Here is a 26215-nt window from a genome sequence, read left to right on the forward strand (position 1 = left end):
ATGATAATAAAAATTCTGCTTTTTCATAGACTTTGTTGCTTTAAACCTACAAAAACCCACTACATATGGTTTGTTGTGGGTTTTTGGGTTTTTTTTACAGTCCATGTCTTTTTTATTTCAGGCTGATCCATTATTCCTTCTGTGGCTATTTCTCTTATCCTCTACTCATTCAGCTGTTGATGGGGTAGCCAGGTGTATGAAAGCTGCTTTACTCCTTCAGCCAAGTCTCTTATAATAGAAGTGATGACAAACTTTCTTGTCTTGCATGTTTTGCTGATGCATCAGCAATAACAATATTTCTGCAACTTTTACCACAGAAGCTGGTATAGATTTTTTCATATTTTTATATTGCTCTATGGTGTTTGATGAATTGAGATGGCTTTTCTCAGTTCTCAGCTAAAAAAATTGCTGATAATTAACAGAAATTGCTTGTTGTAGGGAGAAATAAATGGAAAAAAATGGGACTGAATTTAAAGATCACAACCATTTCACATTGCCGTATTTTCCACTTCCCACTGCAGGGGTGCTACACTGCCAGTGTCAGGTGCCACAGTGGTGCAGGATGCTCCTTAGATGTATCCTGGAAAGGGAGCTGGGAGACAGCCTGGAGGAGCTACCACCTATTGTCAATGTCAGGAACCAAGGTAAAATGAGGAAATCCTCACTCCAGAGCAAAAGATGAAAGGAGAATATGGGTAAGACAGACCCCAGCTTTCAGGATGAAATTTATTCAAGATAATCATTGAACAACCTGGTCTAGGGGGAAATGTCCAGGCTCATAGCAGGAGGTTGAAACAAGATGATTTTTGTGGTCCCTTTCAACCCCCAGATCATTCTGTGATTCTGTGATTGATGCTCCAGCCCTTAGTGAGTCTCACTCCCCCCCTCCCTGCCATGTCTTTGTCCCAGGCCTGCTCCTGCTGCCTGCTCCTTGCTCCAGAGGCAGCTCAGCATTCTGGGCACTCACCTGGGCCAGGTGCCTCAGCTGGAACACGGGTGACACTCAGACCTCCCTGGTATCATCATTTAACTGCAAATGACACAGAAGGAACTGAGGGTTACAGGAGCTCTGTGCCTTCTCCCATTTTGACTGCTTTGAGTTTCAGCTTTAGGTCATTTTGCAGTCCAAACTTACCACCTCAACTCTGTAAAACCCTCAGCAGCTAAATGTCATTACTGCTTTCTTTTACTGCTTTTCCCTTCAGTCCTAGAGAGGACTCACAAGGCAAAGGCAAGTTTTTACAACAGATTGAAGTTACTATAAGGGACTTGCAGTTATCTTTTGGAAGGGCTTTGTGGACCATCAGAAAAAAATAGGTTTTCTACTCAATCTAGTGGATTTGCCTTCCAGGATTCTCCTACGAGTGAAACTACACGTCCCTTCCCAGTGCTGGAGTTCTTTTCATCACGTAGGAGAACCTGTAGCACTCTTGCCTAATAAAGCATATTGACTTATCTGTAAACAGGTGGGTGGCTTGCCCTTTTGCAGCATTCCGTGCCATCTGAGTGCCTGTGCTGGCCTCAGGAAGCCTCTTGCTCTCTGCTGCTCAGCTCACACAGGAGTTTGGGTTGATAGATTCAAAACTACCTCTGCTCTCAATAATTTCCTTTGCACCGCATCTCTTCAAAAGAAGTCATGGAAATCAGGGGCCTGTCCCTCTGCCTCTGCTTCCTTAAAATCACTGTTACAAGTGGCTCTGAGATGATCACACCCCCAGCACTGGAAGCACAAGGGTGGAGTGCCTCTCCAGCAGTTATTCTAGGAATACTGACGCACTGAGCCGAGGGAATGTACCGTGGATGCTGTGTGTGTGTGTGAGCAGTTGCTTTTGCCACAGACTTCACCCAATGTTGTTAAACACATCCTGAGTGACCTTATTTGGAGTCCCCATTCTTGTCACACTGCCCACGACTAAAGAAAACATCCTGGCCCAGCTCACCTACGTGAACAAGATGAGGTAAGCACAGCCCACTGGGTTCGGGACCGCAGCGTGTACCAGCAGTTTCTGCAGTGTGCCTGCTCCAAGGAACTGAAATGAAGGGCCTCATTCCTCCTCCAGCTGAAATCCTTGGCACAGCTCCCAGGCAAAGCAGAAGAAGTCCCTAAAAGGTTTTGTTTTCTGAACAGAGAGTGTTTCTGTCATTTTAAGGGGTCTGAGTTTTCTTAGGTGTTGTGGGAGAGAGAATGGGTGCAATTTGTGGTTAGAGCTGCTGATACCCTCAATTTCAAAAACAATCATAGAATCACAGAATGGCCTGTTTGGAAGGGATCTTAAAGATAATTTAATTCCAACCCTCTGCCACGGGCAGGGACACCTGCTACTATCCCAGCTTGCTCAGAGCCCCATCCAGCCTGGCCTTGGACACAGCCACATCTTCTCTGGGCAACCTGTGCCAGGGCCTCAGCACCTTCACAGGGAACAATTTCTTCCTGATATCCCATATAACCCTGATCTCTGTCAATGTGAAGCCATTCCCCCTTGTCCTGTCACTCCAGGCCCTTGTCAAGGGTCTCTCTCCACCTTTCCTGTGGGCTCCCCTCAGGTCTGGAAGGCTGAAAAATGTTCTGGTTTGATGCTGAGACTTGGAAGGCCTGAAGTTTGTCTGGATTCTGAAATCTGCCCTATGCACACCCAGTCCTGCTGACATGTCTGCCCAGGCAGTGTGAGAAAGTGTCTCCTTTCTCCTGGTGTGCTTGCTTCCAGGTGCAAAGAAATCCTGGGGACACAGATACACACACTCAAAAAAAAGTCTCTTCAGCCATCCATCTCCTATGGTAATATGCTGCAAGGTGCCTAAAAGCAGACTGATGGTTTTATTTTGGGAAAACTCATTGGTTTATGTAAAGTTTCATGTTTCCCAACATTGGAAATAGGCTTGGACTAGGAACATCTAGGAGTCCCTTCTGATCCAAGTATTTCTAAAATTCAACAACATCTGCCACTGCATTCATTGTCAGTTTCCAATAAACTAAATGGACATTTTCCCCTTGTTAGGCAGAAGACAAGGATCGATAACAAACTTTGTTGTAACTTAATTTTAAACTTATTCCAACCTCTTGGCTTCACATGTTTCACTCAGATCTGTCTCCTTTAAGAAGAGATAAAAAAGGCTTAGGTTAAAGAAATTAGGAATGGAAAATGAAAAGAGAGAGAGGGGAATGCAGTGAAACAAGAAGACAAAATATGCAGACATCATCAGCCAAGGGCACTTTTACTGTGGGACAGTAATAACACAGCATGTGACTGATATGGGAAGAGCTGCATCAGTGCAATTGCAGGTGTTGCTCTTTGGCTCTGGGACTTCTTTTCATGTGGGATCTCTTCAAAATGAAAACCTCATTGGAGAAATCTTTGCTCTCTATAAGTTTTAAGAGTAATTTATTTAACACAAAAGCCGAAATAATAAATGAAGACAGTCATGACTGAACATTGTCCTTGTACTCAGGGTTTCTAATAAAAGGGAAATAGAAAGATTCCCTAAGCCACTGGAAGACCAGTCTATGATTCTGGAGTCCTTTAAAGAAACATGGAGATCAAAGTTTGTAACGGCCAGAGCAAGAAAAGTAACAGTGGCTTCATTTTTTCAACTAAACTCTGTTAGCTCATCTTTGCTCAGAAGCTGGGTTCTGTTTTCTGAGCTATTTCCATGACAGGGAGCACATTGAGGAGAATTTATGAGACTGAACAGAAATCTGGCAAAAATATGTCTTGAACTCTACCCCTGATTCAGGTTTTCCTTCACAAAATATCTTTTCAGATAGATGTGCAGCTACATTTTATTTTTTTTCAGTGTAGACACAATAGTTCTTCTTGTTGCTTTCTCAGCCTGCCACGTTGCTGGTGAGGAGGAACTTGAGAGTCACATTGTGCAAAGGTTCATCAGCTGCTGGGACACTGATCCTGCACCTGGGCCCTTTTGATCTTTGGCCATTTTCACAGCTGTCACAAGCTGGTGCCATGCCAGGGCTGGTTGGGAAATGCTTTCTCTTTCAAATAAGTCAGACTATCATCTTTATTGAAGTTCTGACTCTCATCAACCTGCTCAGTTCTCCAAAAGAGAACTGAGAGATTTCTTTGCTGACAATTCTTTCAAAACTTAAAAGTACAACTTAATACTTTTTTAAAAAAATCTTCTTTATTATCCTTTCCATTATGCCAAAGGAACTTTCTTACACGCCAGAGGCTGGTTAGCCCATCTGCCTACCCTGAACAAGGCTGTGTCTCTTTTACACTGGTATCCCTTCTTGACCCTTTGCTCCATTCCTCTCACAGTCTCCACTTCTGGTGGAAGAATGGAAATTAATTCAAGGTACCACCTTCATGACCAGCTGATGACCATCTCAGCATGAACTGAGGTTGTGCAGAATGCAAACATACATAAGAAATGTCATGCACAAGGGCCTGTGGACCAGCATGTTGATTGTTATAGGGGTGTAGGGAAAAATTCCATTGGAAATTAGCTTTTTATTTTGAAATCTGCAAGTTTCTCTTTAAAAAGTGCAAACACATCTGCAGATTTGCTCAAGAGTTACAGAAAGTGACATGCAGACATACCCCATACATATTTACTTTCCTACAGTTTCTATTTCTGTAGTTACTGCCTTTGCAAAATCATCATCATCACAGAATCATGAAGTGGTTTGGATTGGAAGGCACCTCCCAGCCCATCTCATTCCAACCCCCTGCCGTGGGCAGGGACACCTTCCACTATCCCAGCTTGCTCAGACCCCCATGCAGCCTGGTCTTGGACACTGCCAGGGATCCAGGGGCAGCCACAGCTGCTATGGGCACCCTGTGCCAGGGCCTCACCATCCTCACAGTGAAGAATTTCATCCCAATATCCAATCTACACCTACTCTCTGTGACTTTGAAGCCATTCCACATGTGTTTTGACACTGGGTTAAATGTAAACTGGTTTGTCCCTCACTGAATCACTGAGGTAGTTAAAGTTCTCCTGATGTCACTGAGTGACACCTATGCTGATTAGCATAATTCCCTTCTTTGGGTTTTTGCATAATTTTGTTCTTTTGCTTCTTCAATAGGCTAGAAGATTTATGTTGGACCAGTGAGTCCTGGGCTCAGGTCATAGGCAAAGTAACTCCAGGAAGAAAGCAAGGCTCCAGCCACCAGGAATGAGTCAGGATGGATCATTTTTCATTAAAAAAAAAAGGAAAGGAAGAATGCCCTGAAACAAATATAATTATAAACTGTGTTGTTTTAGATATCATCCCTAATGATTTCTTGTTTGACGTAAGTTTCATTGTCCTTGGAGAAGCTATTCCAGATCTGTCAGCCATGGTTCATGAAAGCACACAATAAAATTGTGAGTTGTAAACACTTAATTGTGAGGGGAAAAAAATTAGTCCTAATCAAGGCATTTTGGTCCACACCCTGTGACAAAAAATAGCGAACAATTATATGTGCTTGTGAGGTCCAGGATTGAATAATATGTTCAGATCTCATGATCCAAGGACACAGCTCGTTGAGCTCATCTGGACTTATTGGCCCCTTGGATTTTGGCCAAACACTTTTCAGCAGTGTATGGCTTCCAAAACAAACATGCTTTTGGACTGAGCAGGATGCAGAGTTTGGCTGGAGAGAAAAAAGAAATCTCTGCTTGTGGCTGCATACTTGGTTGTTTGTTCTTATAATTTTTTTCTCCAATGACAGAGACTTCCTCACTGCAGTTCACTGCAATTCCAGTTTGCATTACATGTATTAAACCTAGAGATTCCCGGTGGTTTTTCTTACCCTGAGTCTCCTCCTCAGCTGTCCAGCAGCTGGAAGAGATTCTTACTTCCTCCTTTAATCTTGGGTTCTGACAAGGAAACCAAATGACCTTTCGGATTCTGCAAGTCATTGTGATTCCTAACATGGAGCACAAGAGTTTGCAGTTGGACCATTTTTTGAAGGAACAAAGTCACCTGTAGTTAAATACCTGGGACCTAATTGTCTCCTCCATTGCTCAAATTGATGCAGAGCAAGGTGGCTTCAGCAAATGCCAAAAGTAAAACAAACAATAAAAAACACCCCAAAAGACCAATGCAAAAGGGATGTGGGGCTGTTTATTTCCTTTTACAAGCATGTCTTTAATTAGATGGCCAATACTTATCCCAAGTTGCTCAGAGCCCCATCCAGCCTGGCCTTGGATACTGCCAGGGATCCAGGAGCAGCCACAGCTGTTCTGGGCAACCTGTGCCAGGGCAACAGCACCATCACAAGGAACAATTTCTTCCTCATATCCAATCTAAACCTGCTCTCTGTCAGTGGAAAGCCATTGCCTCTTGTCCTGTCACTCCAGGCCCTTGTCAAGAGTCTCTCTCCATCTTTCTGTGGGCTCCCTTCAGGCACTGCAAGGCCACAGTGAGGTCACCCCAAAGCCTTCTCCTCTCCAGGCTGAACAATACCAATTCCCTCAGCCTTTCCTCCCAGCAGAGCTGCTCCATCCTCTGATCCCCTTGGTGTCCCTGCTCTGGCCTGGCTCCAGCAGCTCCCTGTCCTTGCTGTGCTGGGCCCAGGGCTGGATGCAGCCCTGCAGGGGGGCTCAGCAGAGAGGGGCAGAATCCCCCCTGCCCTGCTGCCCACACTGGGGGCTCAGCCCAGCACGGGGGGGGGGGTTCTGGATCCCAGCACTGGTGCTGGCACTGCCCCTTGCTCTGAACGTGCTCTCAGCAGAAGCCACACAGTTCATGGACCTGAGCTTTGTGCACCTGCAGCTGAGCTTATCCTGTACGTGCCAGTTACCAGAAAGCCTCCTTTTTCCTTTTTTTTTTCTTTCCCTTCATGGTACTGAATCCTTCAGATGATTTCTGCAGCCATTTGTGTTGGTAAGAGTTAGCTCCAGCTGGAGCTAACAGACGCTTTCTGTCAATGCACAGGACTAATGTATCTTGTGTCAAGACTGTAAAGAAGATGCCAGCCCCTTTTAGACTTAGACTGTCAGCAAAGCATGGGCTGCTCTGGTGACCCTTTTGAGATATTTCTCTATTTGATTCCCTTTGAGTTGCTATCCAGAGTTTCAACCAGAGCTTAATGAATCATGAAGCTGTTGCAGGGGCTGTTGCAGGAGATGTGTAGATGGGATTCTTCCTGATACATCTTCCCCTAGCTTTGAAGTTGGTCCAGCACTCATCTAAGAGGTTGGATTCAAGCCTTCCAACAGTCCTTTCCCTTATAAATGTCTCCATAGAAACAGAGATATTATTAAGTTTCAAATTACCTGTGAGGAAGCAGAAAATGAGGTAAACTTAACAAAATGTTTCCTATTCTTCATAGAGGTGTGAGGCTTATCCACCATCTCTTGTCCCCAAAATTCCTGGGAGAGTTTTCATCCCCCAAACTGAGAGCACAGAGTGGGAAGGCAGCATGGGAAATGCCCATGCCTCCCAGGACACCTGGGCACTTCCCAGGCAAGAAATCTGAATTACGCAAAGGTCTACAAAAATTTGAAGCGTACCAATGCATACTCTGGTTCTAGAGGTGAATAAAAACTAGATTTGGAGGAAGAGTTAACACAGCATTTCTGAATCAAGGAAAAAACCAAGTGTTAAGAGGGATTTAGAGTCAAAACACTACCAAAAATGTATAAAATTTTATTTTATGAATACATTAAACTATTGTGCGCAGCACATACATATAAAAATAGAAGCAATTTCACAAACAATTGATTGGACAGTTTTATGTTTCTTGCAAATTTACAGTCTCAATTGTGAGTCCATATTGAGTCAGAACATGAGGTATATTTTAGTGAAAAAAAAGCAATCTGAGAACTTTGGCACCATTTTACTGTGCAAAATAAAATCTTGGAATTGAAATAGTGAGGTATACAAATATTACTCTGCTTTTCCACTGTGTGTATATCTGTGTCTCTGCATGTCTGGGAAAAATACATTTATTTAAGAACATGATTCAGTTCCAGCCAAATCTGCTTTCTAACAGGGTGAATTAAGTCTTAGAATGTTATGGGGCTTGCCTGAGGAAGGAGAAACTGTAAATATAGGCATTAACTCCACAGAAGAATCCCATGTGCAAAATGTGGGCATGCCAGGCTGGTGTGGAGCAGTCACAGCAATGTTTTCAAAGCTCAGCCCATGGCATGACCCCTGTTAATGCACACTTGAGATATGTTTTGAAGTTCCTAATTTGGCCCTGATGTGGGAAATTCCTTTAGTTTCATGAGTTTTCTTTATATAGTCACATACCCTTCTTTGATTTCAGCTGTGATTTCCATGTTGATCTGGCTGGCATTGGGGTGTAATGAGGATAAAAACAGTGATGTAAAGAGTAACTCAGCAGAGTGACTGATGGGGCTCTCCAAATGCCCACCAAAACTGCATCCAAAAGGGTCTGCAGTTCCTAAGAGCAGTCTCAGGCTGTGAATAACAGATTTATAGATACACAGAATGACTGAGGTTGGAAAACACCTCCAAGATCATCAAGTCCAACCTTTGACAAATCCCCACCTTGTCAACCAGACCAGAGCCACATCCAGTAATATCCTGGACACTTCCAGGGATGGTGACTCCACCACTTCTCTGGGCAGCCTGTTCCAATGCCTGACCACCCCTTCAGTGAAGAAATTCTTCCTGATGTCCAACCTGAACCTCCCCTGGCACAGCTTGAGGCTGTTTCCCTCTTGTCCTGACTCCTTGTGACCTGGTCTACAGGTTGTCCTCGCTTGACCAGTGTGTGCAAAATGGAGCCAGTGAGTCTGATTCCCGCCTTTTGTGCCAGCTCTCCCAATGCTTACCAGTCCTGGCAACAGTCATTTTCTCTAGGCTGCCCTGGTTTAAGAGGGAACAGACTTCATCCTGTCACAAGGATGCTGGATTAAGCTGTGATCAGAAACAAATTTGTGCGCCAGCATTTGAACTCTATTTCCTTCTACATCCCTGGACTCTTCCATACTTCTTCAAACTTCATTTCAAAGACAATTAGGAATATTACCCCAGGATACAGGTTGCCAGCTAATGTTGCACAGCTCTCTGTACTTCTAGGGACTCTGATATCCTCCAAACTTTTCTTTGACCCACTCTCTCCCCACTCAAAACATCCTGATTTTTCACTTCAAATGCACATTTCTCCAAAGCGAACTGCGGCACAGGTTGTGGGTGAACAAAGTGTGTCATCTTGGCTTCTTTCTGAAATACTGCAAGACCAGAAAATAAAGAGCAATTCCTTTCAACTCCTTTCCTTCCAAAGCATCCTCCAAAGTATCCCATTCCTGTACTGTGAGTAGGATTCCACTCTTTTTTTCTCTTCATTTACATTGTGATCATCACTTACATTTGAACCAGATAAATCCAAGTATAAGTCACATTAGAGATGCTGGAAAAGTGTATCTTGTTCACAAAACAATTGCATTGACAGTTTCTTGGGAATGGTGGTGGTGGGTACATCCTTGTGGGTATGTCCTTTGGGCCAAATCTTCTGTAGCTATAAACTGATAGTTTTCCTGGACTGATTTACTCCAGCTGAGGATCTGGCCCTGACAGTGTCTCTCATGCATGTCAGAAGGCTCAAATTCATCACGAATAGACAGCCCCTGCAAATAGAATGGCATGTCAAGGCTGGACATAGCCCCCTTTTGGCTGGACGTGGGAGATAATCTTGCACTCAGATATTCACTTCTGCAGCAGCATGGTCCATCTATGCTGAAAATGCTCATGCTCTGACATTACATTGAATCTAGTTTCAAATTTAGGAGCATGCCACCAATGCAGGAATCCCAAGGCTTCTGGTAACTGACATTTATAGCAACTATTGACTTTGGGCCTCTTAAAATACTCTTTCAAAGGCACAGAGAATGCAGCTTCATTGGTGATCTGGATAAGGATTGTCAAAATAGCAAAGCAAGGTTATGTGTCATTTGTACAGCTTCTAGGAGAGCTTTGAAGAGTGCTTCATACAGCTTGCTATGTTGTCTTTGAAACAGATGCTTTGCAAGTGACAGAAATTGGAATTATGGCACGAGTTCCTCTGTCCCAACATGGGAAGGTATGCTTGTGTAGCCTCCTTTCTCTGTCCTTCATACCTTAGGGAGGTATGATAGAGAAGAACCAAATATACTTAAGACAGTGAAAATTCAACAGAGTTTTCTAAAATAACCCTTTGCTGGAAGCTTCCATGAATTTCTTATCTTTTATAAAATGCATCCCACACACCAGTTCTAGTTCTTAGAGATCAACAACATTCAGGCTAAATGAGATTCAGTGCCTTTAAATATTTCTTTTCTTTTATATAGAGGCACATGGGCATCAGGAGACTGGCATGACTGATTCATTAAAAGTATGTACTTACATAGATGCACACTCATCCATCCCATGTCTATATTTATACAAATATTAATATTAAAGATGTACACATCTATACTGGAGGTAAGTCTAAACTAAGCTCACAAAATGCCATTCAGAATCCTCAGCTCCAAATCAGTTTTGCACTTGGGAGTCATGTATGATTTATCCTGTGGCGCTTCCCATGGGAAATTGATTGTAGGTCTTCATTTTGCCAACCAGTCCATGTGAGGAGACCCTGGGGAATCCCTTCAGAGGCAGAGGCGCTCTAGGAACAGACAATTTTCTTGTGTAGAAACACTTATGGAATTGGCACCTTAGTGATCAAAACAGGTTGAGGACTTTAGAGGACAGGACACAGTCTATAGAGGGGGATGCAGGCAGATATTCAGATGGAGTGAACTGCCTGAAGCTCTGGTGAAGCAAAATCATCTGGTGATTTGGCCCATGGTATGTAAACAGTTCAGTACAAGAGGTTATTATGTGAGGTAAATAATATCTAGTAAATCACCTATGATTGATTAGATGGTTGTCCACAGCCATTCTGCATCTTCCAAAAACTTCCTTTGCACTCCAGCTTGCATTTTTCTCTGTACAGCACCAAAGGAGGCACACAGCCATGTAAAATTTGTACAGAGTAGGAGAGAAGCAGCATTGTAATACATATGCTATGTGATGAATCTAGTACAAATATTTTTATCCAAATATACACATACATATAGAGATATCTTTTTTTTTTTTTTTTTTGCAATGACCAGTATAAATACTTTACCTGGGAGGTTATTCCCCATGTGCAAAATGAAACAGTTTGTCCTGGGATTTAATCTTCTGTTTTGCTGGTGGTCATATTCTTGGTAAGAAGTGGGTCACTGTCATGGCAGGAGAAACCTTGTTCCCTCTCTTCACCCTGCCGTGTTTGCTCAGGGCTATGTAAGCGCCGCGGTGAACCTTGGATTCATATGCGTTGTAGTTATTGGGCAGCAAGGTTTCCTTGAACTTGCATTCATCTTGGAAAACAGCCTAAGGAATAACAAGGGGAGGGGTAGGGATTCAAATCAGGTACAATCAATTTTCCACCAAGGCCCAGGTCATTTTTCTCCCTCGTGTTTTTACACCAGGGCTCATTGCAGCGTGCGACAGGTGGTGCCGCAGCCACTGCAGCCAACAATAAATCTCCCTCCTCAGTGCTAATTTGGTGTCAGATGAACTCAGATGCCACCTGTCCAGATAATGGACTGTGTATTTCCTGTGGCAGATCGAGTTAATTCATTATAAATCATGGATTTCTTAATTTTATTTGCAAGTAATAATTTCTGTCAGCATCGCACCCTCTCGCCCAAACAACAGCTTTATTTAAGACCTCCCCTCTGCCAGAAGTTCCATCATTTATAAAAAATTATATGCTGGCTGTTGAAACCTTCAGAGCTTTTCCAAACAGCAGTGTCCAGGGACAACTGCTTGCTTTAATAAGAGATTTGATTTGCAAGAAATAATTTCTTTCTTAAACCATTAGTAATATTTAACTATGCAGCTAGTTCTAATCTGGGAAAACAGTTTTAATATCCTCCATGTCAAAACATGAAAATCTAAGGAGGGGAAGTTATCTGGGAGAGGAGGTGCAAGAGGACAAGTAGGAGACAAATGCAGAGGAAATTAAAAGAGAAAGCAGAATAATTCTCTGACTTCAAATGTCTGGCACATGAGATGCCACCAATGCAGCTCTATTTGGGCATCTGTGTGATAACACCATCCAAAGCCTGTAAGAGTCTGACTTAAGGCATTGTGCTCTGCAGGGAAAATGCAAATCTCTTACAGTTTTTGAAAGTGTATTTGAAAATAAACAAAACTGTATTGAAGGTGGAGGGGAAAAAAAATCAAAGGGATTTCTGAAGCCGGACCCTGTGCTTTTTCAGAAAGACCCAGCTAAGTAAAGCAGTTGGACTTGTGGCACTTTTCGGGTGCTTGTGATCACTTGTGATTGAAAGAATATTCCTGAAGTGGGACCTTAAAGTGCGCCCTGTCATTATGAGTGTGAGAAGGAATCAGGTTAGTGATGGTCACAGGTCCCTCACAGCATTTGGCATTATTTTAAACCACTGCAATGCTTTGTTGAAATTACAGCTCTTCCAAAGGAAAGGACTCTGCTGTTCCTTGACAAAAGAGATTGCTACAACCAGTGCCATTCTTACTTTGGGATGAGCTGATTTTGCCTAGTGCCCAGGGCCAGCCTCTTTCAAATGCACCTCCTAACAATCACTTTTTCTGCTGGATATTGACGCTGGAGATGTGTTGCTCACATCTCAGAGGTTAAACTGCATTTAGATAGCAAATCATCTAGATGAGGAGGATGGTGTTTTAGTATGGTTTGCATACCATTGTTAATAGTTATTATTATTTTCTCACCCTTTGCAACTGATCTCACAAAACTGATCATTAAAATAACCCCAGCCACACATGTTGACCTTGTAGGGTAGACTTCCTATTTATTCTTGATGGTGTGGCTGTTTTTGGTAGGAAGGAGCATGTGGTCATTACTTTACTAAGGGTAGCTGTTGGAAATAGCTATAATTGTGCCTCTCCTACACACAGTGCAATGCAGGATGGAATCAATGGGGCTCAGCTTTGCTACAATGTGTTTGCAGCCCTGTGACCTTAGAAGAAGCCATCTAATTAATCTGTACTATTTGCAGAATATGTTCATTTTCCTAAGGTGTCCTCTGTACAGTCTTAAAGCTTTAAAATCCCAGTCCTGTAACAGCCGTGCTGCTTGTTGCATTAAATAGCACTGATGACAGCAGGCTGGGCAGGCTCCCTCTAACAGGAGGGCTATTTTCTCTGCTTGTAATCAGAGATTTCCATAAGGAAAAGATTGAAACAAACAAAACCAAAACAAACTAAACCCAAACAAACAAAGCAAAACACTAAACTGAACCAAACCACTTCAAAACCTTTTTGTATAAATTGTGAAAAGCTACTTGCACTTGTACTTACCGTCCCATACAACCTGCCTTTGCTGTTCATTGCAATGAAGAGAGCACTTTTCACACCAAGCAGACTTACAACACCTCTTTCTACAGTGGATATTTCAAAGAGACCTGAAAAACAGGAAGTTTAATAGGGGTGTTATCACAGAAACTATAGCTAATGGGAGGCAATTTTGATATAATTTGGTTTTTTTTACACCCTAATTAACTTGTAATATATTTTTAATAAGAATTAACTCCCTAATGCAGCAAAATAAACATACACAGAGATCTTGTGTTTTTCTAAATGTCACAGGATTTGAAAATAATTATTCTAGAACTGTAGTTACATTCTGTATAAGCCTTTTGCTCTATCAAACTCTTTTGATCTGTCAACCTCTGGACCTTTTAAATAAGAAAATAAGATCTGTACAAATTTTAATGTAATATGCTATACTTACAAAAGGTTTTTTGCTGAGCCTTAAAGAAGTGTGGCTTGCATTTTGAAGTCCCACAGGACATTGCTGCAAAAGATTTCAGCAACTGCCCTCTACAGGAAATTCAAATCCATATGACTAATGCTTTCCTTAATTCTTAGGGTAACAGAACAGCACCCACAAGAATGAACAAACCAGGACCAGCAAACCCCTTCCATGGGGCACACTGAGTGTCCCAAAAATACTGGTCAGCTGGGATTCAAGAATCATGCTTTGGCACTCTAGACTCAGCAAAAACCTCCCAGATTCAAAAGGCAAATGAGAAGGTGAGGAGCAAGAAAATGCAGCAGAGGGTCAGGTTTTGACCTGGTTTGTCTTTTCTCATCTGTGCAGCAAAGCAGGTAAAAATTAATTCTATCTAAATTCGTCTAAGCATTTTGTGCCACGTTTCAGCCCGAAGAGTTCTCATGTTTATTGATCCCAGGGACTTTAAAAGGCAACAGATGTAGCACAGATTAATAATATCAAGTCACAACATTTGCACTCTGTGAAGGGTAATTACTAGAGTTCACAGCAATTAAGTGACATCTATTCTATTTCATTTCTGGATGCAACTCACTGTATTGGTTTTCATTGTGAACTCCGCTTATCCTTCCGTCTGGGAGGATTTGAAGGTGAAACCCGATGCCCACGTTGCAGTAAAGCCTCCGCTGCCTCTTGATTCCTAGCAAATAGTCACTCTCCCAGTTCACATCTGCCTTCTCCCCTGACATCCCAGCCATGGACCTGGACAGCAGAGATTGCCATCCTCTCTCCAGCAATGTGCCATTAGTTCTGCTTACAGCTGGGTGTGTGGCGGCAATCCCGGCCAGCAGGCCCAGGAGAAGGAAGGCAGGCAGCGTCCGCTGAGCACCGGCGTCGCAGGACATAGTGATGAGAGGTCTTTGTGCCGTGGCCATCCCGTTCACCTCCTGGGCACGTGGTCAGAATTAATGGCCCTAAAAATACCGCCCTTCTTGTTTTTCTCCCTTCAGCATGGTGGCAGAGGCTTATTTTTGGAAAGCAAATAGAGCTTGCTGACCTGAAACTAAAGCCCGATAGCAGTTGGGTTGGGAGCAGAGACAGGCCAGCAGGACTGCAACTGGTGGGGACCATGGTTTGTAGATCCTGCTTCCCGCTGGGCAGCCTCCGTTATATTTGATTGAGCCATCTTTATAGTGCAGGGGCTGTCCCTGCCCACATCATCACTCTGACATCAACAGCCTGCCCAAGGTGAGGCTGCCAGGGCTGTAACACAAACCTGCGTCCTCCCTGCCTGCTGAGCTTGGAGTGCTGTCAGCCAAGACTGGAGGCAGGAGTGGGATTTCATTGGCTGTGGGAAGCAAAGGAGTCAAATTGGTCAGGGAATCAGAGGCCTCACAGGCAGCTTCCTTATTTAGAGAGGAAGGTGTAAAAACAGTTCTGGACCTCATCAGTGAGCAATGAGAGGTTTGCAGCCACTTCCTTGGTGGCACGATCGGCGGGTGCTTGTCGGGGCACCTCGATACTCGGGGACAATCGGCTTGAGGTGGCCACAGCTCTTTTTGTGCACACCCTGCAAAGCCAAGGCGCCTCTTACTGAGCTACCCAGGTGCTAACCTCTGTCTGTGCCTCTGCAGGGAGTGCTCCTGGCTGGCTAAAGGAGAGGTAAGCCATGCAGCAGGGACAGAAACCCCAGCTCCTGCAGGTTTTATCCCAGTGGGAATTCTGCTGAGCAGGAAACACAGGCTGGAACATTGATCTTGCAGTGACACATAGATGGGAACATTAGGTCTTCCTGTTTTTCACTGAGGTGACTTCCAGATTATCACATTTACTTCCAGGTGATCACATTTACCTGGGGAGGGTATGTTCCTCCTGCAGGGGGGCAATAGTATTTGTAGGAGCAAGACAAGGATTTAGGTGGTGTGTTAAAGATGAGGAAAAAGTGAGATGGCCACAGTTTCCCAGTGTTTCGCTGTCTCCTTTTCTCAAGCCCAAATACTCCCTATTTTTATAACTTATGACCATCTTAATTTGCCTCTCCTTCTCAGACTGTCTTGTTTCCCCTCATTTTCCCCTAAAGCTGATTCAGCTTCTTTGGAGTTGGACAGATTAGACTTTTATCTCAATTAGTTTCACAGAACTTATCAAGACATGAGACAGAGGAAAATGGCTGAGATTTATACAAATACTTTTGTCAATGTGTCTGTCAGCTTCTCATAGCACAGGCCTTGCATCTTCTGTGTCATTTGAGAAGCCTGCTAATGAGGGGAGTACCTGGAAGCACAATTAAACTGAGCACACCAGTGTGACAGTTTCACATTAAGCAGCAGAGGTGCAATACAAGGCCTGGGGCGCTGCAGACTCCCCAGCAGGAGCCCAGTGAGGTGAAGGGGAGCCCCTGGCAGCCTTGAGGCAGGAGATCAGTCAGAGTCAGTGATGTATGTGAATATTGATTGCTCTCAGGAGACAGGCTCAGCTATAAAATAATTGGGAACCACAGGGCTAGGCCCTGGCTTGTTCCAGGTGACATTTCAAGGTCTCCATGCCTTTCCTGAAGCTGAACTTGACTATCACAGAATCACAGAATAGAATGAGCTAGAATGGACCCGCTAGGATCGTGCAAGTCCAATGCCTGGCTCTGCACAGGACACCCCAGCAATCTCACCCTGTGCCTGAGAACCTTGTCCAAACACCCCCAAACACCTCTGGCAGGCTTGGGGTGGTGGCCAAAGGAAGGATATCTTTTGCTGACAAAGAATATCTTCAGATCCTTTTCTCTCCTGCTTTCTACTTTATCTGATGATTTTTTCATCTATATAAAGTACATATATCGTTTTTAGGAAGGAATAATACCAGTATTTTACACCCTCTTATCACAGCTGCAGTCTTCATGAGAGGCCAGCGTCACTGGGAAACAAAGCCCAGGGTCCCTGTTCCAAGCATGGAGCACTGATTTCCCAGTTGTTCTTATGCTGCAGTCTGAAACCTGCCCATTCCCAATGCATGTGACTCCTGCCAACACTGCCTGGTCTCAGAGCCATCTCTGTCTGTAAAAACATGCATTGTAAGATTTTCTTTCCTGTTTATTTCCCCCCCTAGAGAACTTTTCAAGTGTAATGGGTGCGGAGCTGGATTTCCATCCTCAGCTTTAATCACCTTTGCATCTTTGTCTCATTCATCAGAGCAAAGATAAACCATGGGCTAATTGAGCTCCTCTAACTTTTGCTGGCACATCCGCCACTATGGATTCCCCCTAAGGTGTCCTGATGGCCCAAGTTAAAGGAACACTTTGTAGGATGCACCATGTCTCATCCCAGTACCCTTGATCCTAGAATTAAAACCAAATGGTCAGACACAAAACAAACAAAGATAATTTCTGACAAGTCTATGGGATGCATTGGTTTGTATTTTAGTCAGTCCAGCTGGAAAGTGGCTGCTGAGGGCTGTGGTGACCCAGGAGACAGCCTTGATCCAGCGGTTTCCTGCTGAGCAATCTGACAGCGTTCTGTATGGAAAGAGTGCACAGATTACTTGCTTGCAAAAATTCCAGACTTCTCTTGCCTGGTCTGTAAACCAAACCAAAGAGCTAAAATTTGTGATTTCACTGGGACACCTGGTCCTCTTAAGACCAGGAGTCCTGGTGTCTGGCCCCAAGTGTTTGCAGCTGGGAGATGAAGTGCATTCTGCAGTCTTGTACTGCTCAGCAATTCTGCATCAGAGCTGAAATGAGTCTTGAACCATTCTCCAGCTGGATCTGTGGCCAGCAGGTTGCTGAGTTTCTGTGTATTAGCATTTGAACTGCCATGTAAAGTCTTGAGCTTCTGATTCAATTAGGCAAGCCTTGTTTGCTCTGAAAAATGTCTCATTCTGCTTGAACTTGTCCTCTTGGCCCATGAAGTGACTGTTTCCAGAAAATACACTGTAACCTTCTGACTTTCAGGTAGCATGTTGTCCTGGCTTCATGTGCCCAGTGAAATTTGGAAGGGAGACACCAGTAGCATTTGCAGTAAAATAAACCCTGCGAACTCCAAAATAGTAAAAATTTACTTCAGCAATCAAACTCTGCTTACTTGAACTCTTAAGACCTGGGGTGAGAGTGCTCACTGCCTAACTAAAGCAACAAGTTTTCATTGTCAGTATTTCAGCACAACATTAAAAGAACCCCTCTTTGGAGCACAGCAGTTCAGATCCACTTTCAGATAGTCTAAGAAAAGTCCTGCAGCTGAGCAGTAACATGATATGGATGCGGAGCACGTCTTTCAAAAAATGTGTGATGACTTAGGGTCCTAAGTTCCATTTTCAAATCTGTTAAAATTCTCTCCCTATTTTAAGGCCTGGAAAGAGCAATCCCTCATTCAAGCACAGAAGGATGGACTAAAATTGCTCACCTTGCCTGCGAAGATCCAAGCTGATGGTGGGCAGTGGAGAAGGGAGATTTCCAGATGACAAATCTGCCTGTTGTGGCAGGGCAGGTGTTGCAGACTCTGGACAAGTTGCATAAAAATCTGTAAGCCCGAGTATGACCATGGAGCCCCATCTGATGATTTTAGGTTAATGGGGTTTGCTGACCAGTGTGGAGAGATTTGTAATACACATACCAGGACTGTTATGAATTACATATTAATCACAATCTGAAAGCAGCATAAAAAAATAACAGAGCAAGGGTTGCAGAGCTGTATTGACAACCAAAGACCCCACAAACTGTAGAACTGGTAACACTGAATTGGGTGTTGTTCCCTTGATCAGAGAACACTGATGTCGTTGGCTTCAAGGCTGATTTGGATAGGACCACAGAAGAGATGATTAATCAGCAGAAGACCTGAGCTATGGTAGCAGGAGGATAACAGAAAGGGTTGTAGCACACTGTATTTGTTATTTCTCCTCCCACTACCCAACAGAGAGGCAGATTTGTTGTCACACTGATCCCCAAAATGAATAAGCCGGATAACAGACAGCAACCTTGCCTAAGAGCCTTGGCAGCTGATGAACTCTTGGAGCTGAAGTGAGCAAACTTCTGACCCAAAACTATCCCCTCATTGCAACTGCTCACTCCCAAAGCATGTACACGACCTGCTCAAACATGGCTTGTCATCACCAGTCACGAGGAAGCCAAGATATTTAACAGGGACCCTCCATTTTGTCACACACACAGAGGTCCTGGTGAGGACACTCAGACACACCTGGGCGGGAGAGTGTGCAAATTTAACAACTTAGAGTCATCTCAAATAATTATCTTCCCATTTCTCTGCAGGGAAATCTCTCACTGAAATTTCACATGCCAATTTCTTACAGGCAAGCCCAAATCACAAACCAGCTTCCTTCTGTTTTCTTTTTGGAGGGAAATGGGAAAAATTATCTACTCCCACAAGAAACTCTGGAGGATTTAGGACTAGGTGGATGCTAGCTTGCTTGGAAAAAGATCTCGGTTTATTCATGCTGAACTCATTCTCTGCAGAGGGTATGTCAAGCACAGGGACAGTCAGATATGCCCAGCTTTGTTCTCCTGAGCTGGCCAGGTGTCCCTCTCCATGTCCCACAGAAATGGGAATGGCTGTGAGAAAAGAGAGCAGTGACTCTACAGTGGACCTGTGGCTTCCCACCTGGTGCTGTGCCCACCAGCCCACGCTGCTTCTCTCATCACCTCTCAGCTGTTCCCACCCCACAAGGACAGGCAGTCCAAGGGTAAAAGGCCGAGCTGAAGAAAACAGAAGCAACAGCACCACCCCCACAGGGATCAGCCTGGAGTTATTTATTAGAAGAGATGAATGACAAGAGACATAGTTAATTTGGTTTGTTTGCTTCGTGCACAGTTTGCTCATTGCAGCAGGAACAGGGATGCTGCAGGAACAGGGATGATAAATGCCACATTTAAGTTACATTTTGAGTAGGAAAGCAAAAAAACTCCTTGGTTTTTATTGTTGTTGGTGATGAGATTCTGTCTAGTAGCCCAGCTAACGTCTGTGTGATTCCTGACCACAGAACTATTCAGATTAAATTATGTAATGATCATAGAAGGTTAAAGGCAATTTCTGTCATTTGCCAGGTTATCGTGTCTTCCTTGTGTTGTGCACCATTAGCTCAGTTGAGGACTTTCTCTTGCATGCCTATTCTTCATCCATTGGTCTGGATCCTCTCTAATATTTCAGAGGAGAATTCTGAAACCTTTTGTGTAGTCATCTGAATTTTTTCCTGGGTTTTTCAAGTGTTTGGGTTGTTTTTTTTCCCTGCATGTGAGGCAACACCTGAAGGTCTAAAGCTTATAATTCATCATTCAAACAGCTGTGATTCATTGTTTAATTTCCACAGAAAGGATCCTGGTTTTGACATCTCCTCCTTTCCTCTTCTGCCACCCTGCTCCCATTCCCACTGCACTCTGCTCATTCTACCTGCACAGTTCTGCAGAGAGCTGTTAGGGTTGCACACTGTTGGCATCTTCTGTGCTTGAAGAAGGGATGCATTTATGGCACAATGTTCTGAATTCTCCAAAGGATGACAGAATTACATCCCTGATGATAGCCAGAACCTTATTCATAATGCATCTTTCCAAGGCAAACAGAAGCTTTTTTCCCTTCGGTCAAAAATGCTCCAAACAGCTTGGCAGTCTCTTGATCCCTCAGAAGCTGCTGGGATCACCTTCAGCCTCTCCTTTGAACACCTTCAGCCTCTCCTTTGAACACCTTTAGCATGCTTCCTGTGCATCCCTGGGGCTGTCTACTGAACTTCCTCCAATCTGTTGACTTCTCTCCTGTGCTAGGATGCCCTAAACTGACCATAGCACACCAGATGTGCCAGGGATGGGAAATAATCCCTTCCCTCACCCCTTGGCCTCCTGGCCACCTTTGGGCTAAACCAGCCCAGTCTGTGGCTGTCCTGCCTCACCACAACTATGGATTTGGGTTCAGCTCTCTGCACCACAATCCCCAGCTTCCTCTCAAAGCAAAGCTGCTCCCCAGTCAATCAGTGCCCAGCCTGGACTATTGCCAGTATTCCCAGGGTCAAGGCTCTGCATTTCTTAATGCCAGGCTGCACAAGAATCCTGTCAATCCATTGTTCCAGCTTTTCAGGGGCCAGCTGGATGCCAGCCCTACCCTCATTATATATTCTTTTCCTACAATTTATTGTTGCCAACTGCAGACTTGCAGGTTAGGGAAATAAACTTATCTGGGAGTAGTGATGGATTCTTCCTCAAATGCCTGCCACATTCATACAGGATGTTTTTTCCACTCTCCAAATTATTGTTCATTGTGATTTGGTCCTATGTGGTCATCACACATAGAAAAATAGAACATTAAAAAAATTAATTTGGTTTCTGCCAGCAAAGACCTCATTCTTTAGCTTAATTTTTTTACATTCATGTTTTTCTGTGTGTGATTTTAGATGTTCTCATAATCCATGACTATACAAAACACTTAAATGGACTTGAATCCCCAAGGCACAGCCTAAAGACAATGTGAGATGAGTAAATGCAGTTCTAATCTGGTTGATTACAGTGGTCACTCAATATTATTTTTGAAGACTGCAAGTCCTGTTTTCAGAAGGGACCCTGTCTCTCTGTGTCCAAATATCCTCTGTTTTCAGTGCATCAAGGAGACCTCAATATTGGTGCCATTTTCCCCACTGGAGTCTGGGATCTGTTGAAGAGCTGTGAGTAACCAGAACATCACTACCCTCTCTACAAAATCATGCAGGTTTGTAAGTTTCTCTGGTTCAAGGCTGTCTTCTTCTTTGCCTTGAAATGGTAATTTCCATTAGTCACTCTGAATAGTAGCAAATCTGAGTCCAAAGGAAACTTTTTGTGTTTAAGGCTGCAGCCACCTTGTCATTTCTTCACCAGGAACCACAGTGTGAGGTATTTGTTGTGATGGTTTTTAACATATGGAAGATCAAGATCAGATTCCTAAAATATTCTGAAAACCAGTTATAGCTTTAACAGTGACCGTGGTTAAATATAAAACCTAAGTAATTTGTTCTATTAAAAAGCTCAAGTCTTATTTTTATCAAATATGTTATGAGGGCATGTTCTAAATCAGCCAAAAGCTCTTGTAGCTACAAGAGCTTCACTTCTGCAATTTTTAACAGCCCAGTTAAGTTGGTGCAGCTCCTTGTGCATGTTGTTAGTACAGAATTCCTCCTCTGACACTGACCAGATCTTCAGAAGATGAAACATTTGAAGAAGACAGGCAAAGAAAATACAAGAGCTGAATGACAATTTGCGTTTATTTTTCCCCTGAGTCTCATTTGGACACGGTCAGGTTGTAATGGGTGCACAGGACTGGGAAATAAACCCATACATTTCATGCATTCATGTAACTCTTCTGACATCCTTCTCCAGGCTGTCCTGCACTTCTCCCTGTGCACAGGCCCAGTTTAGGATGCTGCTGCTGCTGCTGTGCAGCAATTCCAAGCATCCTTCCAGCAGAATGTGTATTCCACGCAGGATTAGAGAATGGATTGTCTGATGCCCACTGGACAGGAGGTGTGGAGCAGGGTCAAGGCAAGCATGCAGCAGAGCTCTGAAATTTCCTTTTTGATCAAGCAAGGAGTGAGCATATGTTGGCAGATGGAATGTGTGCTCAGCTTACTTTAGTGGAGTTTCAGCACTGACCTTTTGCTGCATTCCTCCAGCAGCAGTAAAATTGTTCTGCTTAAGTAAACTGACATAGACCATGTGCAAACCCAGCTGTCTTCTCCAGCCCACCATTTCTCCTACTGTTACAAGAAGCCTGGATGCATGGGAATGTTGTAATTCAATGTGTAATAACCTCTCATGGAAATAATGTTGTGAAAATTAATGGTGCTCATGACACAATAATCTCCACCTTGAAGAGTCTGTTTAAGGACTGGCCACAGAAGTGCACATTAATAGTTCCTGGGTTGCTGTACTTTATATTAAAGTCTTCCTGACACAAACAGGAAGTTAAAGGCTCTTACACCACTCCAGCTTGGCCCATCCTTACTTCTCTTTGACTGCTTTATGTTTTCCACCGTTTCTTTCTCTAAGTGTCTGGCAGGTCTGACTCTGTATGACTCCACAATAAAAATGAAGATGGATTAGGCAGAAGTAGGTGATCCAGCAGGCCAGTTATTAGTGGGCACAATGTTTCTCTAAAGAGCTACTCATGACAGCATCAGTAAAAAGAAGAAAATACAAAAAAGACTTGACTGCACCATGTATTGTACAGAGCCTGCCCTTCCAAATATTTGATGCCTTTTTCATGGAATCATAAAATCATTTGGGCTAGAAGTGACCTTTAAAGGCCACATAGCCCAACCCCCCTGCAATGAGCAGGGAGCGCTTCAACAGATCAGGTTGCTCAGAGCCCTGTCTAGCCTGACCTTGACTGTTTCCAGAGATGGGGCATCCTCCACCTCTCTGGGCAACCTCTGATCACCTTGGTGTCCCTCCTCTGCACTGCCTCCAGCAGCTCCATGTCCTTCCTCTGCTGGGCCCCCAGAGCTGGGCCACTACTCCAGCTTGTCCAGGTCCCTCTGGATGGCACGCTGTCCTTCAGGTGTGCCACTGCACCCTCAGCTTGGTGCCATCTGCAAACTTGCTGAGTGTGCAATCAATCCCAATGTCCATGTCATAGATGAAGACATCAAAAATTACTCAGTCCCATTACAGGCCCCTGGGGGACACCACTTCTCAGCCATCAGGAGGGGCTGACTCACCTGCTGGGTCCCACACCCAGGCAAAGGGGCTGACTGTCCTCATCCATAAATACCTACATGCTGTAAAATAATCATCAGGAGAAGAAAAATTAGAAAATGCTATTGCCCTCTTGCAGCAAAAGATTTCCCACTGTAAGCAAAAGTAGGATATAAATGTGGTGTGTGCCATTTTGCATGTAGCAACATCAGTTGGCATGCCTTGCTCATAATTGATGGACTGCTTGAAAGGAAGAACCACTTCCAGTGGGCAGGGAGAAGTGCCCAAAATGGCTAAAAACACATCCAAGATAACAACTGGTGGTCAGGCAGCGGTTTCCAAACAACCACTCAACAGAAGCACTCACATCCTCTTGTGTAGCTGGTCAAGCCTGGGCCAAGCTCCTGCCAGTGACCCACTGCAATTTCCATCTTTGATTGATGAGCAGGGAGAGAGATTCACTTCTCAGAAAGGGAGGCTTGGCTGGCCTGTGCTGGTGGGATTTCTGAATTTCTGCTGTGGGAATAGGCACGGAGCACGCTGATAACTTGGGTGCTGCACACACCAGGAGGGGCGGAAGGAAGCAGCCCCTGTTTGTGGGGTCAGGCTATTTCTGCTGGGATTTGAAACTGCTCCTTGGAACAGGGTTGAAGCAGTCACTATAAATGACTTGCATGAAAGAGTACAGACCATTTTGGAGGATTATAATTTATGCCAGGCAGAAGCTGTTATGGTTCAGTTTAAGGAGCTTAAAATAAGACTTTTGAGAGACAACCAAACCAGCTTCAACTCTGGTAACTCCTCAGTTCAAGATACTCCTAAATTGATATGTACAGGGTCTGTTCCTGCCTGGGGGCCAAGGGCTTTGAACTCCTGTTGAAAACACTGGATCTCAAAGATGCTCTGATGATATTTGGCACTGTTAAGAGTGAGCCAATGCCCATTAGGAAAGAGCTGATAGTGCCTTGGAGCATATGATTCTCTTTACCCTTCATCTAAACCTGAATTAATTTAATTTAAGGATTTCTCCCCCCAAGGCTTTGTTTTTCATGGAAGGTACCTTTTGTAGTAATGTAGAGCTTTTCTCCATGGGATCCTCCTTTCTGCAGATTTAAAATCAATCACCTTATTAGCCAACTGGAGATGAAGCACATGTGTCTGGACCCTGATCATCATCCACGTGCATCCTAAAGATGGAACAGAGGGAGGGAGAAACCAATCCTTTTCTGCTGACCAAACAGAAAGGCAGACATGAAGTCTTGTCTTGCCATCTCCCAGGCAACTTAAGAGTACTTTATATCAAAAAGGTATAGCTGTATCCTCCTGTTTTCTTGGAAATGACACAGTGGCTATCATTCCATTCTCAGAGAAATATGTGTAGAGTATGACACTGATTTCTAAGTTTCCAGACATATTGCTTCTCTAAAACTTCCCTATTTTCCTTTATTAGTTTTATCGCTGTTAGTTGAGTTGAAACTCTTACTGAAACATGCAGTCCAAACCCGCCTCCTCTTTAGTCTTTGCATCCTTTAAATATTTACAGATGGTTTTCATATTCCCCTTCAGTTGCCATTTAGCCGGTGTTGCTCTGTGTGTGTCTCTTCAAACTTAGCACCCTGGGAAGGGCACACAAGGCCAAATCCTGCTCTCAGTTATGTCTTTGTAATTTTGGAGTAACTCAGCAAACTTGATAGACATTGAATTGACACAAGCAACACACAGAGCAGAAGGTGAATGCCAAAATATAAAACAGGATGTCAATCAAAGCTAACATCACATCCTATAGGCCACAGACTGCACAAGGTTGGTGCCTTTTCTATCATGGCATTTTTTGCTGCATTCTCAGTGACAAGAGTGAAGATTTAAAAGCTGTTGTGAACTGCAATGGCCATGAGGGAGATGCCAGCACCTACCATGGCTCCTCTGAGCAGTGAGATACAGCACATAATTGTGTGCTGGTCCATGCAGAGTGCTTGCATGATTTAACATTGATTTTATAAGAGGTTTTCTATGTTACATAGAATATTTGATACTAGATACTTCATATTTCTCTCTGTGTTAAAAAACATGACACAAGAACCTTGTTTTGTTCAGTGACTTTTTTCCCTATGGGTACTGATAATTACTCCAGCAGAGAACATTTCTCCACCTTTTCTCAGCCCTTCATAGGGCTGGTTGAAAATACTGTTCTATATCTGTTCTGAAAGTGGAGAAACTGGCCAATGAGACCAGAACTGAGCATCACAAACTGAAGTCCACAGTCCATTTCCCAATTAAAAAAATATGTCATATTTTTTTAATTGGGAAAGTGCATGCCCAGAGGAAGTGTTTGCTCAAGCTGTCTCATCTTCTCCAAGCTGCACTTGGCAGAGCTTGCAACACTGACTTCACATCCTCAGTTGACTCATTTCCATGGCTTTTCTCTTTTGCAGCCTTTATTATAAAGGGTGAATGTTGTTTTTCTCCCTTTGCAGGTTATTCTGACAGAAGTGGGAAAGGAAATAGAGAACTATGAACCACCATTCTTTACCCAGAATCTGGCCTAACCTCCAAGGAATAACCTTCAAAACAGCTTGCTTCTAAATATTGGGGTAAGATTACACCTTAGTGTTTAATTGCTGTTATATCATAAAATCAAGCTCTTCAGCTTATGCAACTTGAAATAAAACTGTTTGTCCTTAAATATAATAATAACAACAACATATTCTTCTAATTCTGTGGTCCCATAGGACAACAGTCCTGTGGTTGCTACTGGCCTCTATCACATCCAGTATATAGCATGAAGTAATAAATTTATTTTTATGCAGCACTGATGGTGTGTCCTGAGAGCTCCATGAGGCAAAGATAC

General features: G+C 43.7%; 1 protein-coding gene and 1 long non-coding RNA gene across 2 annotated transcripts; one reads left to right on the plus strand and one right to left on the minus strand.

Annotated features, from left to right (window-relative positions):
- Positions 1–520: 520 nt before the first annotated feature.
- LOC134417203 (uncharacterized) lies at positions 521–25949 on the plus strand. The gene is made up of 3 exons (XR_010027532.1): positions 521–644; positions 1352–1466; positions 25842–25949. It is a non-coding gene; the product is annotated as an uncharacterized LOC134417203 (long non-coding RNA).
- FGF6 (fibroblast growth factor 6) lies at positions 7727–14859 on the minus strand. The gene is made up of 3 exons (XM_063155833.1): positions 14314–14859; positions 13286–13389; positions 7727–11314 (listed from the first exon to the last, which is right to left on the minus strand). Exons 1-3 carry the CDS (start codon positions 14651–14653, stop codon positions 11138–11140), a joined length of 621 nt encoding a protein of 206 aa, XP_063011903.1. The 5' UTR covers positions 14654–14859; the 3' UTR covers positions 7727–11137.
- Positions 25950–26215: the final 266 nt, after the last annotated feature.

This window comes from Melospiza melodia, chromosome 4, assembly GCF_035770615.1.
Source record: "Melospiza melodia melodia isolate bMelMel2 chromosome 4, bMelMel2.pri, whole genome shotgun sequence".
In the NCBI taxonomy this organism is placed as follows: domain Eukaryota; kingdom Metazoa; phylum Chordata; class Aves; order Passeriformes; family Passerellidae; genus Melospiza; species Melospiza melodia.